This window comes from Patagioenas fasciata, chromosome 1 (assembly GCF_037038585.1).
Source record: "Patagioenas fasciata isolate bPatFas1 chromosome 1, bPatFas1.hap1, whole genome shotgun sequence".
NCBI lineage: Eukaryota > Metazoa > Chordata > Aves > Columbiformes > Columbidae > Patagioenas > Patagioenas fasciata.
In genome coordinates this window covers 57,454,658-57,472,390 of record NC_092520.1, presented here as the reverse complement: position 1 = coordinate 57,472,390, position 17,733 = coordinate 57,454,658, and the positions used below count along the sequence as shown (strand labels likewise).

The following is a 17,733-nucleotide window of genomic DNA, read 5'->3' as shown; positions in this document are numbered from 1 at the left end:
CAGCATCTCACCTGGTCTCTTCATCATCCCAAGCGATTCTCATGCCTTTCCCACCACCACCTGCTGAGGCCTTGATCATGACAGGGTAGCCTAACAGCGGGGAACAATTAGACAGAAGTTCAAACTTTGTTCAGTTGGTCAGAGGAACATGACAACTGACCACATGTCCAATAATGCCATGAGACAATAACTTCGTTTATTAAAACACTTTGGAGGGAAAGGAGAGATTTTTCTTTTCAGGACTTAGCTGTCAGTGCAGTGATTTCTGAAGCCAAGAAAGGTTGTCTTTCCATTTCTTTTTTACCAAAAAAAAAAAACCACTGAATGAATTATTTGCAAGTAAAGTGATTTATGAATAAATGCATTTGACCTTTTTAAGCTCACATTTCTTTAGGAACAACTTTTTTTTCCCCTTTGTTGCTGGTGAAATAAGCTACAGGTATGATAAAATTATTTAAAAGATTACTAGGAAAAATAAGCAGGAGATGTTCATAAGCTATTAGTCAAGACATTCAGTAAGCAAACTTGTACCTTAGCACTTCCAGTGCAGTACATTTTAAATAACAGAGAACCTCAAAAGAGTAGTGCTGCTCAGATACTATGTAACAATAAGTATTACAGAAACCAGATTATGGTTTTGTTTTGTTTTGTTTTTACAATAAAAAAGGATTTTCCCCAAACTGACATGTAGTAAGAATAAATAAGCTGCATAAATCTGACAACATTGTGCATAACTAGTAATATTTTACTCTCAGAACAAGATACCTAAAGGGCATGAGTCAGGACCTTAGATTTCAAAAAGTCAGAAAAGTACATTAACAAATTATGCCATTTAAAAGCAGATACGGTAATTATTATTATCTGTTATTATTATCTTGCAGTACAATATTTTAATTCAAAGCAACTTCCTAAAACAATTTCTTATTCATATCAGCAAACTTTACCTTTCTCCAACATGAATGCACAGAAATTTGAAAACTAAGGATCTGATTAGGAAGTTTTGACATTTCTAGGACAGCAGAAAATTCTCTCCAGCATGTTAAAGGAAAATCATAACATTAAGCCAAATATCAGACCAGCTGACGCTGTCTGAGAAGAAGAATCCATGACAAACTGAACATTCTATATATATAAGGCTTTGATCTGGGGACAGAAAGGGACACTTGAATATGGTTCCAAATACAAATGGTCAAGTATATCATATGTGTAACTAATGTTTACAATTTCTTTCTGGAATGTAGATCTACTCTTGCTCTGTCAAGTGACAGTGATACAGTATGCCCACCTCCTCCCAAAGTCATTTGACTGAAAGGAGGATCAGAAGAAGATAATTAAAACCAGCAAGATCTGGAAAACCTTTTGCTTAAAAAGACTGAAGCAGACACCAAAAAAAGGTGTAGTACAAGCATAAGAAAGACTAGTGTTGATTGGAAGGCAAGCAAGCAGCATGAGTAAAATAGAACATTACATTAACAAAGAAACACCAAAAAATAGTTTCCAGCATAGCATGTTATTGGACTGTGGAACCCCATGCTATGGAGCATTCATATGGCTAAAAGCTGCAGAAAGGTAACAGATGAGCATTTGTAAGCACGAATCAAGTTCCTCTAAGCAGTGATGACCAAAAAGCTATAGATCTTCATGCCTTAGAGTCTAAATTCACCTCTAGTTACTAGGTATAAAGGTAAGATGAAACACAGCTATGCAATTTTTTTTCTTTTCAATGAGAGTGGTGAAACACTGGCCCAGGTTGCCCAGAGAGGTGGTAGATGCCCCATCCCTGGAGACATTCCAGGCCAGGCTGGATGGGGCTCTGAACAACCTGATCTAGTTGAAGATGTCCCTGCTCATTGCAGGAGGGCTGGACTAAATGACCTTTGAAGGTCCCTTCCAACCCAAACTATTCTATGATTCTATTAAACACGCTTGCTAGAGTGTCTCCTACATTTTCCTGATGTTGTCCACAGAGGAGTATGGGGTAAGTCACAAAGCAACAATGGGTTTGATCCAGAACTACAAGGCCTCTACAATCCTAGAAATAAAAGTGCAAGCATAAAATAATTCTAGATTGCATGCAGCAAACAGTGAAGTTCAATTCATTTTCATGAAATGCAGTACATGCAATATCCACACAATTCATCTGTGCTGTAGCTACTGTAACTGCCAGGTTCCCAGACAAGTCACTGGCTATCTTGAAATAAAGCAAAGAGCACATCTTATATGATTTTCATGCAAGAAATAAGATTTAACTGCATAACCCTAGTGATCTTACACCTCTGGCAACACTATCACCAGCTGGAGACTCTCTTCAAATCAAGAGGTTTCAAGTCTGAAATTCTGAAATAAGCATTGTTTTAAGCCTTATTATGGCAGACTAACTGTGGCAATTTCCATTGCCTAATCTATCTTATTCAGTGTTATCTGTACTTGAAAAAAAATCAATGATGCTAACAATTTCAGTTTCTTGAATGGCTCGCTGATTTTAGTTGTATAGGCGGAGTCAAGTCCTAATTTACTGTTCTTTCATTTAAACAGCAAAATAAGCATGCTGGTAGTGAGCCTCAGTGAGTCTTTACATGTTACAAAATACAGAAGTTCACATATCACAACTCACATGGTTAAACTATCAGACAAGATACAAGGGTGACTGGTATCATTCATCAAGTATAGAACGCTTGGCTTCTCCCTCCACCTTTTATGTATAGTGATTACATGTTGACCACACTTGTATGCAAGGCAGTTAAAGACTCCAGAGAGAGACAATATAGTTTAAAAAAGCAAAATAAATGCCAGTAAGGCCTGCTTTGAAAAGATACATACAGCTTTTTTAGGTTAAGAGGAAAATTTATTCACAAAGCACCTCTACAAGTCAGGATGAAGATTAGCCAGTTCCCTGAAAATAAAGGGACTTGAACTTTTGCTCAGATATGCTTTTTACATACTTCTTGCTCTCTGGGGCACTGAACTAAGCTAAACAGCAGTTCTTTGGCCAATACCAAAGACTGATGTGTGCTCAGACAAGGAAGGCTTTGTAGAACCTAAGTTTTGCATACTTATTGAGTACAGGATGCTGGGATCAGGATGTGTTACTCATTGTTACCCTAACCACTTCTGTACCATTCAGCAGCAATCAAGGTTGATGCAGTATGCTCACATGGATTGGCTGGATTACTTGTGGGAAGGGAGAGGCATGTAAACAATTTCTAATAGCATTTATAAAGACCCACGACAACAGCAACAAAGAGTCCCACAAAGTGGGCACATTTTGAGTAGGTGTCAGGTTTTTACCCCTTCCCTCAAATTAGATACAAAATCACATGAAATTAAAATTCCATAAAGAAAACTACTCTTGTTCTACAATTTTACATTCTCATGACACAACTGAAGCATAAGTCTAAAAATATCTTAGAAGGCAAAAAGGTAAAAAGCTGACAAATTTGAAGACCAGGCAAACATCTGCTGCTGAACAGGTACTATCAAGTTAGACCTGTTTTGTTTCCGGGGGGGTTACTATTCTGAGAATCAAAATGGTAAAAGGAGTAAACCAACTTCTGATGTTCCACAGCTCTTAGTTCTCACTCTTTGCCACCATTATTTTAGATGTCCTTCAACCATTTTTATAAAGTTGCAGGTAATAAACCATAGAATGCATGGTACAATGAGTCTGAGCAATACTGCACGCAGCAATACCAGATTTTCAGTATATAGTATTGAAAAGCTAGTGTTAACCAAAGCCATGTCAAATCAAATATGACAAAAACATGGTTTTCACCTCTTCAGTTTTGTATAGACTTTCATTTAGTTTTAACTGCCCACACTTCATAGTTGTTCAACTCTTTCAAACAAGCTGAAGAATAAAACTTCCTGGATTTTCATCAATGCTTTGGAAATCAAGCAGTTCTTAATGCACAACTCACAGACAGACTTAAAAGTAGCATGGAAAAAGAGCTGATGTGATTAAGCACTACAGACAGGATCACAAGAGAACAGCCCACACAGACAAACAGAGAAGAGAGAAAGGAGCTTATTAAGCAATTGGTGCCTGAACTACTTCCAGTTTCTGATTTAGCCTAGTAGCTCTGTCGCATTCTCTCTTGAAAACTTGGGAGAGCACATCTCAAACGAATGGCAAATGGTAGGTTTTACTCCCATCATTACAAACTTCACTCCCATACTTACAAACTTGGTATCCATCAATAACTGCCACTGAAACAGGTAAAGGCAGTGTCTCAACCCTGAACTGCTATGCTCCACTACTCCTGGATCTTTGGTCAGAACATGCAGGGAAAAGCAGGACAAAATGCAGGCAGCAAGAGAACATTAGACCATGTTTCAGAGCTTGAAGCGATGACCCACAACTAATTTTTTTTTGGTAATTAAGCATTCTTGGAAGACTGAGGCTCTGGATAAGTGAAATTACAAATAATGTGAAAGTGTCCAATTGCATATCAAGTGCCTTACGTAAGAAACTTCAATTTCATCCCATTTTAGATCCTTTGAAATTACAAATCATTGTGTTTCATTCTGATCAGTGGTCACAATTAGACAAGAGTTTAACCAAATTGATCAACCTGTCAAAACACGGGTGGGGAAAAGGCTAGAAAGGACATTTTTCTTTCAGTACATGGCATCACAGTATAAACCGTGTTCTGTATCAAAACAGTTTAAGACTTTTTGTATCTTTGTATTTTTGATACTTTCTGTATCAAAATACTTTAAGACTTAAGTCAAGAAGACTTTCTGCAGCTTCTGCAATCTAGATAAAGTACCACCCAGCTGTCTGTAATTGACTTTAACATCTACAGATTTAAGACTCCCTTGACTGCTACTGATATCAAAGACAGGAACTAGTCAACAGAACACCAGAAGATCTCAGAAAAAAATCAAGAATACATTTTAAAAGGTATGCCTTCCAACTTACTAGTCAAAACTGCTTTAAAAATACTTGCAGGAAATCTTTAAAAAGCAAGAACAAAGACTATAGAAGTGTAACTGAACTGCAATAATATAGTACTACATATAACTTTTTAAGGACTAAAACCAATTTTCTTTGCAGTTCTCTTCTAAATGTTCCAGTTTGATTGATAAACTATTCACTTTTTTCTGCTCCCTGGACAGTGATCAGTAATCACTTGCTACCCGAACAGGGACATAAAGGTTGATGCACAGAAACACTGACTTCAGTTGTGTCAGCCTAAAAGCCAGCCAAACCTACACTGAGCGGTTTCAGGGTAGTTTACCAGTGCAGAGTAAGAACCCAAACTTAAACTGAAAGTAGAAGGGTGCTATGCAGATGTAAAGTCCTCTGCAGCAGGGCAAGTCCCAACTTCTATTTGGCACATGAGGCACTGCTATAGCTTTCAACACAGGTGAGATGTATTTGTAGCTAGAACAGTAAGAAGCTTCAAATGTAGATACCTCCTTTGAATTATGTACCTGTGATGAACCTAAATAGCTTCTTGTGGCTAATGTCTCAAAATTAAAATGCAAAAAAGCCCTAAGAAGAATACCTTACTGCATTGGATTCTTCTTCTAGAAAGCATTTAAGAGCATGTGTAATTTCAAACATATGGTTAAATATTTTTCCCAATATTAAGCTTTAGTAAATAAAAGCCAAAACTCATTAAACACATATTAGACTTAACCTTAATCAAAGTGAGTCCCAGACAGTTTGCTGGTTGCTCTTTCCACGATTCTGCAAGACATTCAGAAGCTGAATAGTAACTTTATTCCAGAAAGCACAGAAGAAAGCCTGGTGGTCTGGATGATATTCAAGCTAATTGCTGTCTACACAGTGATGAAGAAAGAAGACTAACATCACTGGTGTCAGCCTCCATATAAAGAGAAATGTGCCATGCCTAACTTCTGACTATCATGTCCAATTGCAGATATACTTGGAAATAACTCCTTTAGTGAGCCACTCATAACTGTGTACTATGCACGTTCCACAAACTGTGGCTGCACTTGTTCTGTAAAGTCCAGTTTGTAAAGATAAAATGTAATGATTTAAGAGACAGGGTGTTAATGTCTAGATTCTTCCAGCCCTATAGGCAACAGGGAACTTAAAAACTATTAAAACATTTGTTCTATAGGGATTACTTATTACACATTCAATTTAGTCAACCATGTCTGCTGAGAGGCACACAAATCCCACCATAGCTAATTTAAGAACTTACCAATTTCCCTTGCAATTCTGACAGCTTCATCTGCATCCTGTAAAAGCAGGAAATGAGACCCAATGTTAATCCCATCAGCCACTGCACTGTGTCCTGAGGGCAGTCATATATTGCACTACTGTCTCCTCTGATTCATTTAATGTTTGATTTTACAACCTTCTGACCCTTTTCAGCCAGAGGAATGTAAAATTAATACCATAAGTGGAATGTAAATTCTACCTCATCATTAGTATACTAAGAAACTCAAAGCAACGAGGAATCAGCTGACAGGAAACACAACCAGGATCACAAAATGATTTTCTGCAGTTGTAGGAATTTAATGCTAGAATGTAGAAGTTTACAGTCAATAATGGATCATAAATCAGATCGTTAAAGTTTGTCCACTGCCAGTTTGTTTCTGTCCTCACAGGTATTTCTTGTGTTTTCCTGGTTGTTGTCAGTAGGGGGAGTTGATTCTCTATTGTTTGGAAGTGATTCAGGTTCAGAAAACTTGCAGAGCTACTTTAAAGACTTTTAATTTTTTGGGCTGCAGAAGAAAGAATATAATCATTTCACTTTTGTAAGTATTTCATTCTAAAGACAGAATAAACCTTAAATGCATCACTTTAAACCACATCTGAAACGAGAAAAAAATAATCACATAATTGTTTCCCTTTAAACTGAGTCCCACACATTACTAGTGTATGAAAAATAGAAAAATTCCTTTGTTGATGCCACCTATTGCTTCAGCTGACTCCCATCACTATAGCCTGGTACAGAAAAATGTATTAGGAAACCCAGAGAATATAAAACAAAATACTTTAATTGCTTACTACTTAACCAAATCTCTTTTCTTGCAGTAGTTAATTGTGGTTTCTTCAACTGATAACAATATAATTCCATCATCTAATACTTGAAAGGAAAAGAGTTAAGCTACAGTGGCACGGGTTAAGTTTGAAAATTCCATCCAAATTTGCTAATATTTATATTATTTCGTGACACACATTAAAACATTTGTATGGAAGGCAGTAATGTCTGGAAACCACCAGCTGCTAAGTGTGTCTGAAACTATGGGGGCTGACTTATGAACATTAAAATGAAACCCGATCTTTTTAAAGCTTTCAAGGCAATCCGTTTTAAAAGCACCCAGGTCAGAACTTAAAAAAATACATAAGAAATGTTCATACCTGGTTCATTTATGTCTGATAATAAAACAAAATCCTCTTTAAAAGTCTTCAGTACCTAGTAACAGCCCCATGAAGAATAAGGGGGCTGGCAGGGGAAGTTGTCAGAAAATTTAATTTCCTTTCATTAGCTAGTCTGCTCCACAAATCGGTGCTTGTTAAGTTCAAAGCAGTCCTGAAAACAACATCAGTTTTAAGTCTTTTTACTCCAGTCACATCTGTTAATGAGATTTTTCCAAATAACAATTGTTTTTAAGCCAAGAGAAATCTAGCAAAAAGCCTTGCACCCTTCCCAAAAAAAAAGAAAAAAAATCAGGGTTTACTGTTTTATTACACCTTGCTGCTTTCCGTGACCCTGCACCCTCCAAATTTTAGCTTAAAGGGATAAAATGCATGAAAAGGGTCATTTAAGAATGTTAGTGGTTTCCACACATTGAGTTTGAAGGTTCTTTGTTCCTGCCTGTGACAGTTATGCGAGAATACTTCCCCTTAATAGCCTCTCTGTCAGGAAGTGTTAAACCTGCCAAATGCAGACAATTAGAGCCTCTTGAACAAAATGCAGGAAGAGTGATGACTGATGAAGAGCCACGATTATAGTGGAGAAGGAAACTTTTACATTTCTTTTCTCTTGCAAATTTACTCATATATTTGCAAAATAGAATTAAGGGGGGGAAGCAAACAGGGTGATTTTTTTTCCACTTAGTTACCTGCAAACAAGTGGCTGATACGTCGCAGTCCACTGGAAGACAAGCTGCAAATCATTACAGAGGAACTTTTCCCTGCCACTGTATTTTTTACACACACATACAACAACTTCAAATAATAAGCAGTATTGTGGCAGTAGCTCTAATTGTCTCAGTTCTGGCTTGAATAGACTCAAGTCATCTGCCCAGCACAGTTATTAATTTACACTATTTTAACATCTGTTTCCTTTACAGTTTTAACATCTTAGAACCCAAACTCTAAGATATATAAAAAAACCCCACACATTCAAATTCTCCGGCCTTCAAAGAACGTTTCTGAAATTTTAAAAAAATGCTGAACTTTAAAGAAAAAAACTTAAAAAATAAACGACTGACATTGAAATTTGGCAAGTCTTTTGATCTTTTTCCCTAAGAAACTATGTTTTAGGATCATGCATTTCACTTGCAGCTTCCATAAACACAGCAGTAGTTCAAGTACTCATAAAAGGTTAGGACAGTTATTTTAGATTTTTAGTGCAAAAAACTTATGATAGATACACAACATTTGCCATAGGGGGGCAAAAAAACAGAATGCTATGACTCTGCATAACACACAAGTCTATATGTGCAAAATATAGGAAACCACATTGGTACTAAAAGCATTTTGAATTATTTTTTAAAAGCCAAAATCCTCAATGATTTACTGCTATTTCCTTCAAAAACATTAGATACACTACCATTTTCCCAAAATAAACAGCAGATTGTAAAGAAATACATAACTTTAGCACCACCTTTTATTGTACAAATAAAAGTGCTCAAGTAATGGTACAAGCTCATAAAAATAATGAGTTATAAAATGATGTCAGTGTTTTTACAAATGGCTGATTTCATTAAGTTAAAGATATAAAATACTCAATCTAGCATCAGAATTTCTAATCTCCTAATTTCACATACATGCCTCTCTGCCAGGTACCAGCAGGTGGAGACAGAAAAGTAAAACTATTCAGACGTAGTGGAATGCCAAGATGAAGCTGTTGAAGAGACTCCTAGAGCTGTACAACATTGTATTAATTATGAAGAACTACATAATAGTTTTCACAGCTGAGGGTGCTGGGCTTAGAGAACCTCCAGCTCACATCTCCAACCACCTCTCAAGTAATATAAGGATCATTTAATACCAGTCTCAATAGTGCAGTGCAAGACTACAGCCAAAACAAGTGCCTGAAATTTAAATACAATAAACTCAGCCTTGCTGAAAACCTTCAACATGCCTACTGACATCAGTGAAACTCAGACACCCAGATACACTCACCTCCGGGTTTACACCCACAGTGTTACATGAGCCATAAAAACAAACCCTCTATACATAGCGAAGCAATATTAAAAAACACCATACCATGCACACTTTCTTCCTTTGTCCATTTTTCACAATGACATCTTGTACTCATTCCTCAGTCTCCACTTTGTCACTTGTTCCTCCTTACTCATTTACGTACAATACATCTCTGCTCTAACTTCAGACACTGCTCACATGGATTAACACATTCTTTTAATTAAGACTATTTACCACTATCTGCCCCAATCAGGTTTCAGGATACTAATTGTACTTGCAAATTTTGAAATTAACTACCTTCTAATACTTGGTTGGCTCTCTAGCTGACAGCACCAAGACTCAGGCTCTTTACATAGGTAGACTCTTGCCCAGACAACTGAGAAACTGAACCAGGGATGAGAAGAAAGTGACTGTTTGTCAATCTACCCCTCTCCACTCACTCCATGTCTTTCCGTTGTCAGTTTCGTATTTACTACAGCATTTGCCTATATGCAAATATTTAGCTGTGTGTTACACTAAGCATCTGTCTCTTACATCCTTCCAGGTCCTTAAATAAAATGTTGAAAGGTTTCCTTTTCAAAATTCTATTCACTGGGAATTTTTCTGCATGCAACTTCTCCAATAAGTTATTACAAAAGCTTACACATAGTAGACACTGGAGTTGCTAAGTTATAAGCAACATGAGAGGGGGAAAACAGCCTTTATTCATGAAGGACCTATGTATCCACAGCACTAACAAGTGCTTTGTTACTGCAAGTAAAGATTTTTCAGTGCAGTCCCAAGTTGAATAATGAAACACTAGAAGCTGTTACTCTATGTTTGCTTTAACTATTCAGCCACAAAGAATACACTCAACTGATCTTCCTTAATTTCTGGTATCAGAAGCACAAATGTGGTTTTCTTCCAGCTTCATTAGACTCTTCTACAAAGATGAAGCCACTCAAACTCAAGTATCAAGCAGACACTTAACTCCTTCCTAAGACCTCTAAAATTTTTGTTTCTCAAGAATAAAACCCTCAAAGATTTCAAACACCTCATAACTGATCAAAACAGGTCTTCCACAGAACTGCAAAAATACTATACAGTCTCCAATTCCTTGTGTGCTGCTCTTGCAATTGTACCTGGTATCACATAGCTTTGCCCTTCCTATCTTAGTCTGAATTGGCAAAATAGTACATCAAGCATCCTCTGTGACCTATTCATCCAAGCAAAAGACACCTTATCACAGAAAAGAGATCAGAGGACAAACACAGGCACATATTTAGATCCATAGCAAGCATCATAATTATGAAAAGGTTTTTTTCCTAGAACCAAAGCACTGGTTAACCTGCAATTCTCTTCTCCCCTTTCTGATGGCAACTACAACACTGGGAGTGTCTGTAGACTCTTGTTTTTATTAGATGAGTACAACACAGGATTTTTCTTAATTTTGTTTGTTTTTCAATTTACATTCTTCAGATACTTAGAACTAGAGCAAGGCTGAGCTATGTGAAATTGGTATGATATGGACACTTTAGAATCAGGCTACTTTTTAGTTCCTTTCAACAGCCGAGGACTGGAGTTATCAACTCAGTCCTATGTTCAAGTTCATTTGGTGTTAGGACTATTGCTGCATAAAGCCAATTGCCAAACTAATCACTCATGTTCTTTCATTTTGTGTCAGGAACTTCAGATAACTGATAAACACAGTGCAATTAAAGGTCTCAAATGAGATCACACAGGTAAGTAGCTCAGTTTCACTGGTTATATGGCTCTCTTCATTAAACACTACCTTACTTTGCCAGTTTGGGGTATTTTTTTTTCAACATTAGCAGAACAGACCATTACATATGTTTTAATTTGATGCAGTGATAAAACCAGCATTTTGAGTAGTTGATTCTACACGAGAAAAATTCTTGTGGAATTTAGATGATTAATTCAAAGTTCTCCTAATTAGATTTTTTTTTTCTAAAAGTTGTTTTCAGGATGTCTAGAAGAATACACAGAACAGAGGCTCTTATGCGCAACAGTTTGGCCGCTGTTCAATCTTTAGAGTGCTACAGGACCACATAAACAATGCTAAAACATTCAAACACCTGAAGGAATGCTGCATTCAGCTTATCACTACCAGACTTCAGCATTGCCACAAACACCATCCTAACACTCATACGGAACCCTCCAGAAGAGAAAATTCTTTGCACTTCTACTTGTTGCAGCATATCTCACTTCCAGACACTACACACATCAAGCATTTCCATTACAAGTACTAAAGAATTCTCTTGTGCATTTTGACCTCAGCTATTTCATGATTTTATCATTTTCTCTCACTAGCCAAGTTCTCCAGGCATCCTCATCAGAACAGATAATTTTATGGAGGCTTAGCTCCTTTGCATTCTATTTACCTTTCTCATTTAGTTGAGTTTGGTTTTTTTCCTCCTTAACAGAATTTAAAAATCTAACAATGCTGAATATTATTTCTCTGCTCCTTAAAATACAGTCTGCATTCCATCAATATATTCAGTTGTTCTGAATTATCTTGACATTTCTTATTTCATCATGTAAATAAGATTTATGACGATCAGAGGTCAATATCAATTGTCATAAATCAAACCTGAAAAGCTTTCCCTTCAACTACACTAAACAAACTTTTCACTTCTTCCTGAATCTCAAAGTTTTACTCAAATTTTATTTGAAAAAAATTAACTTGGCATGTCAACAAAAAAATTCCAACCCAGAAGGTCAGCATTTTATGATACAAAGTTTTAGGTGTATACAAAAGTTTTACAGGAAAAAAGCTTATTTTCCTACATTAATACAGACAAAATAAAGACACACAGGAAAGCTTATAAGAGCCCAATACTTAATCACTACAGTAAAAAATAAACCAAAACTAAGACATACTTTATTTCACCTTACAAAATATAAAGAAACAAACAATATTTTTCAGAAAACCATTGGAAATGATTCCTTCTAAAACCACAGCAACACTAGCTGTAGATTCAAAGAGCCACCAACTTTCCCCCACTCTCATCCTACTTTTTGCAACACAGAAATCTACACCATCAACATAAACCATAAAATGGAAACTTCACATAGTGTAACAAACTTTACTGTTAATTTAGGGCTGTCAAGATCTTGGCCAACAAGAGTATCTGAGAAATATAAAGACATGCAGTCGAATCCACATGATATTAAATACATTTACCTGCCTTGATGTTAAATCTAAAGCACATTTTTTAGAGACTCCACAGAAGTAAACCTTCATACATTATTTATTATAAAGGACTTTTTCTCCAAAGCACTCTCACTAGTAAAAACCTGTACCCATTTCTAATTACATCTTATTGAAAAAGAACTTGCAATTATTATTATATTCTGGATCAGACCTTCAATAGGTGTACTTCTATTTAGACACTTCCTACAGTGGGCAGACAGTAATTAAATGATTTCTCACCTTGACTACTCCATCAAAGCCAGGTATAGTGTTGACCTTTGCATTCTTGGCTAACAATTTGCTTTCAATCTTGTCTCCCATAGCTTGAATAGCATGTGTGTCAGGTCCGATGAAGGTGACACCTTCTGATGCCTGCAAAGACAATGAAGATAACTATAGGAGATGAAACAAAAAAAAAAAACACAAATCAACCTTACACAGGGATTGCTATTAATTTCTTCCCCTTTTTGAGCTAATTAATGAAACAACATTTAGAAGACACAGTAATCTGTTTATGTAACAACTTAATATATAAGCAGCATTTCAGCCAGTTCATCAAAAAGAGTATGACATTGTGAAACTACATATACACACAGATTCAAAACCACTAAAATTAGCATTTGTATAAATCAAAGCCAGGCCAAAAAAATAGTTTAAAGTGGAAATACTACAGCCTGAAAGTTAGAAATATCCCTTGAGAAAATAAGCTGGTTAACTCACCATTGAAACAGCCACAAGTGATTTACAAAGATACATTTGCCAAACTGTAATGCACTTGAAAACTCCATTAGGTATTCCTAAAAACCAAACCTTGATGATACATCAAAATGAAAGTGCAGTCCCTCATTCAATATATTTAAAGATCTTAAAAATAAGGTCATAAGTGAAATGTTTCCCCCAGTTCTTTCTGGCAACTCCTTTCCAATACTAATGCAGAAACAGGTTAACATGAAATACTTCAATACTTCAACTTTAATAGTTCAATCTGTAAGTAGAACACTGAATTGCATTTTTCCCCCTTCCTGTTTCTCTATGCCAGAAACAGACTTCAGTGATCAAGTACAACGACATTTTTTCAAACTCCTCCATGGTCAGTACTATACTGAGCTAAAGGCAATTCTATCAGAACTGTTTCACTGAAAGTTACTGCTGTATCAGAGATTACATGCATGTTTCAGGCAACTTAATGTCTTCAGACATACTAGTTTTGCACAATTTTACAACTGTTTCATTGACTTTTTTGACCAATTCTAAGACAGCTGTAAAGTGCTTAAAAACAACTTGTTTCCAGCCAATGGGCTGTTCACTTAAACTGAGTGTTTGCCATTATGTTAATATAGTTATCAGGATTCACACCTCAGTATTTTGTCTTTCTGATACATACTTGTGCTGCATGTCAGGGTTGCCAGACAGTTGTAGCCACTAAAAAAGAAAATTCCTGAAGCTTGTGTATTTATGTGACAGCAGCACATAACCACAGAACAGACATAGGAAAAATATGGGGTTTTTAAGTTGGGGAACAGTGTCCTCCTGTTCATGATCTTACAAAAGCTGAGAGCTCCCAACATGCTTGGGAATCACTGTTTCCACTGTCAGCAGCTTCCCAGCAGGAATAATGTAATATCAGAAGCTCTGCATAGACAACTCCCTAAGATCCCAGCTAACAGGGTGCTACAGGTAACAGAGAAAAGACCAGGTAAGTATTACAGACACAGCAGGAAACTCAGTGCAAAGACACCCAACCCAACCACAGAGCATCAGTTTAGCTGCATCAAAGGCTTGCTAGCTTCAACTCACAACAAACCATCTGGGTTTTTATCTCAGCCCAGCTCTTCTCTACTGCAGTAGGCTTGTTAGCTCAGCAACTCAGTAATATTGACTTGATGAATAGATGTCTTACAAACCAAGTCGTGAAGACTGCAGTAGAAGGAAGGGAAAGCAAGACCAACATGAGAGTACAGATCTGTTAGTATTATAATGCTAAAGGATCTAAACCCTGAACAAATTCACTCTTTAAAGAAGAAAGGAAATAAATCATGGAATTGATGTTCAAAATCTTAGTGACACAAAGTTCAGAGCTGACCATTTCAGGAACAGCAGCAGATTACAACCTGAAAATTGATACTTCATTCCCTCTTAACAAGAGTTTGAAATAGGTGCCTGCAGGTAGGGCAGAGTTCCCTTTTGTCAGATTATATTCCAATCTCAAAAGGCTTTGTGGAAAAGGTACACATGCACACTTGGCAACTAGAAATTATGCTGTCCCTCTTGTATCACTCCTAAACTCAAAAATACTTTGTTTCTACAGCTTCTGCCATAACATTGTGGCATCTGCATCCTGGTCAATGTCACTTCCAATTTCACCATATATTGCTTCCTCTCCCCACCTTTTCAAAGTCTACCATCAAGAACACTGGATTTCCAAAGGTCATCAACATAGTAGGTCCAACTGTGAAAGTTGGACCTACTACTTTGGACCAACTACTTTGCAGTGAAAGGCACATAGAAGACATCTTACTTGACTTTGTCTCTTCTTACTGTCTTGTGCCATGGACTTCAAAAGTGCCTAGATCATTCCCTGCTCCCACCCAAGCAGGTAGTTGGATAAGAAGAGAACACCATCCAGGAAAGACTGATGAACCACCTGAGGCCACACTCCAGGCCATTTCAACAAATTAATCTGCTGCATCCAGTATATTTGGTGCATTAATCCACTCATTTCCAGTCAATACATCACACCATCTCTTACATAGAAAGGGTGTGCATTCTCTGATGTGACTTACAAATCAATTTAGTGACACTCACAAGAAGAGACTGTCAACTTAAGGCACCTACTGGACAAACTCTTGTAAGTCTGGCTGCAACAATTTAAGACCTCACCACTCAAAGCTGCTTGTTGGAGCTCTCTGCCAAGAAGCTTGTCAGCTCATCACCAGAAAAGTGCCCCAGCATCTTCACTGCCAATACTCACGTGATGTACTAGATGATCTGTTCAAAATCTTAGTGCCCAATACTGAAAACACAAAATTGACCATAACAAAGCATGTAACAGTAACATCTTCAGCTCCCACAAAGATTTATCAGCACTCATCCATTAGCATCCTTAGTTTATGAAACACACAAAAGCAGTGAAACTGCAAAAAAAACCCTCCTAGTGTCTGATGGCAGGCTGCCCACATGGATTTGCCACTGTAGCAGCAAGCAGTAGAACCTCTGCTATACAGACACAAGCTTACACACTGTATATCAAACAAACTCTCCCAAAAGCTGTTAGTCCTCCACATGTTCATCAGCATATTCCAGTCTTGAAGACTAATTATCTGGCCACAGAACATGTCAAGTTTCAAAAAACACGCACCAGCATTTTCTTTAGAAACATAGCTGTGATACCTCTATCACTGTTCTACTTTGCATAGTCAAAGGTACAGACAAGTAATCAGGAATATTTTATAAAATAATTTCAGAATAAATTCCATGCCAAGATAGTTTTTTGACTACAGAGTAGATATTGGCAAATTTTTTCCAACACCCTTCTATTTTTGAGAGCAGCAATATTTTAATTGTAATCCCATAAGCATCACAAGTAGCTTTTTTTTGAGCCAGATAAAGGCTTTAATTTACCTTCAGGGAACACAGGACCCCAAATATGGCAAAAACTAAACAATTCTGAAGTTGGACAAGCAAAAGCAAGATCTGGAAAATTTGTTTGGGAAATCTGTGGTTAAGCAGTATGTGACCTTCCCAGTTTGTCAACCATGTCTGACTGCTCTGGGAACAGAGTGGGGTAAACTGACCTATGCTAGTGTAAATATTAATACCACATTCAGCATTTGGGAAGGACCTGTTCATATGACATTCTTATGGATCTGAGGTAATTGAAGAGACTGATCCCAGAAGAGGAGACTCCTTTGCATCTCCTCCTGGAAATTATGAATGCAGACATTCACAATTACTCTATTATACAATCAGCAGCGAATTCAGCCTCAGTGACAGGATAAGCAGAACTAAAGGTAAAAAACATGAAGGAGAGAAAACTGCATAATGAACTTATAAATACTAGCTCCCCTGGCAACATATACTCTTCTGTGGGCTTATAAATATGTGGCAAACCAGCCAACTCACTGTCAGGTCTCTCAGCAGTGCAGGAAATGACTGAACAGTTCCAAGTCAGCTTTAGACAAAACAAGGGATACTAAAACTTTTCCTTCATCTTTTACAATGTTAGTTAAGCTGGTGTTATGTGCAGATTCACATATCCTGCCTCAAATGAGGACACCAAAAAGTGCATTTAACTGTCCTTAACATGAGCAGCTCCAACCAATAAGGACATATGCCATGTACAAAACCACAGCTGTGAAGAACCTCATGTTTTATCTTTCAGGATCATTTGGGAAGGAGATTCTTTCACTCACACCATGCTGAGGTGACAAAAGACACTCCAAGTGCCCAGCTGCAAGACTTTCCATAATTATCTCACCACTCAGAAGCAACAGCAATAATGCAAACTAAGTACTTGTTCATTCTGTGGTACCTAAAATGGTCAGTTGTAGTAAACTGTTTCCCATCTCTGAGGAAGAAATGGCTGAGAGGATAGATCTCAGGAGCAGTTGTACTTGTTCTACCTTATTGAAAACAAACTTTCCTACATAAACACAGAAATGGTTTTAAATTAGGTCATGAAATACAAGATAACAAACAATCTGTTGCACACAGCCACTGAATTATGTGTCCTCAGACTCACATATGATGTTTTCAAGACCACCCAAACTTGGGGTGCTACTTATTGGACGGCAGTAACAGTAATTTGCTTAGAAGAAAAGGGCTTAACCCCAGCACCACTGGCTGGGCAGGCTCAGAACCTGCCATCTGTCAGGAGTGACCAGAGAAGTAACTGCGCCAATCTGGTTACTTTTTGCCCATTCTCTCTCCGCTTTCTCTTCTGTACACCCCTTCCCACAGTTCTATCCGCCCCCCTTTTCTAGGGCATGCTCTGGTTCTCATTCAACCCAGCTGACCAACATGGCAGATGACAGCCTAGATTTTTTTTTGTGAGCAGTGTTTCCCATTGCTTTCATGAGTTAAAATTAGCTAAACAGAGCAACTAAATGGGCACTGGAGAAGGACCACGAACTGCTGGAGAATGCAGCTGGGAACAAGAACTTTCTTTTGGGAGAAGGCACATAGG

The 17,733-nt window shown here is 37.3% G+C and overlaps 1 protein-coding gene across 3 annotated transcripts in view; it reads right to left on the bottom strand.

Annotated features, from left to right (window-relative positions):
* Positions 1–17,733, bottom strand: part of PCCA (propionyl-CoA carboxylase subunit alpha) — a 283,490-nt gene that overhangs the window by 196,897 nt on the left and 68,860 nt on the right. For all 3 annotated transcript variants that reach the window (XM_065829712.2, XM_071807058.1, XM_071807055.1), the window contains exons 7-9: positions 12,789–12,920; positions 6,177–6,213; positions 12–90 (exon numbers count right to left, since the gene is read on the bottom strand). In XM_065829712.2, coding sequence (XP_065685784.2) covers positions 12–90; positions 6,177–6,213; positions 12,789–12,920 — 248 coding nt within the window. The remainder of the gene's footprint in view (positions 1–11; positions 91–6,176; positions 6,214–12,788; positions 12,921–17,733) is intronic.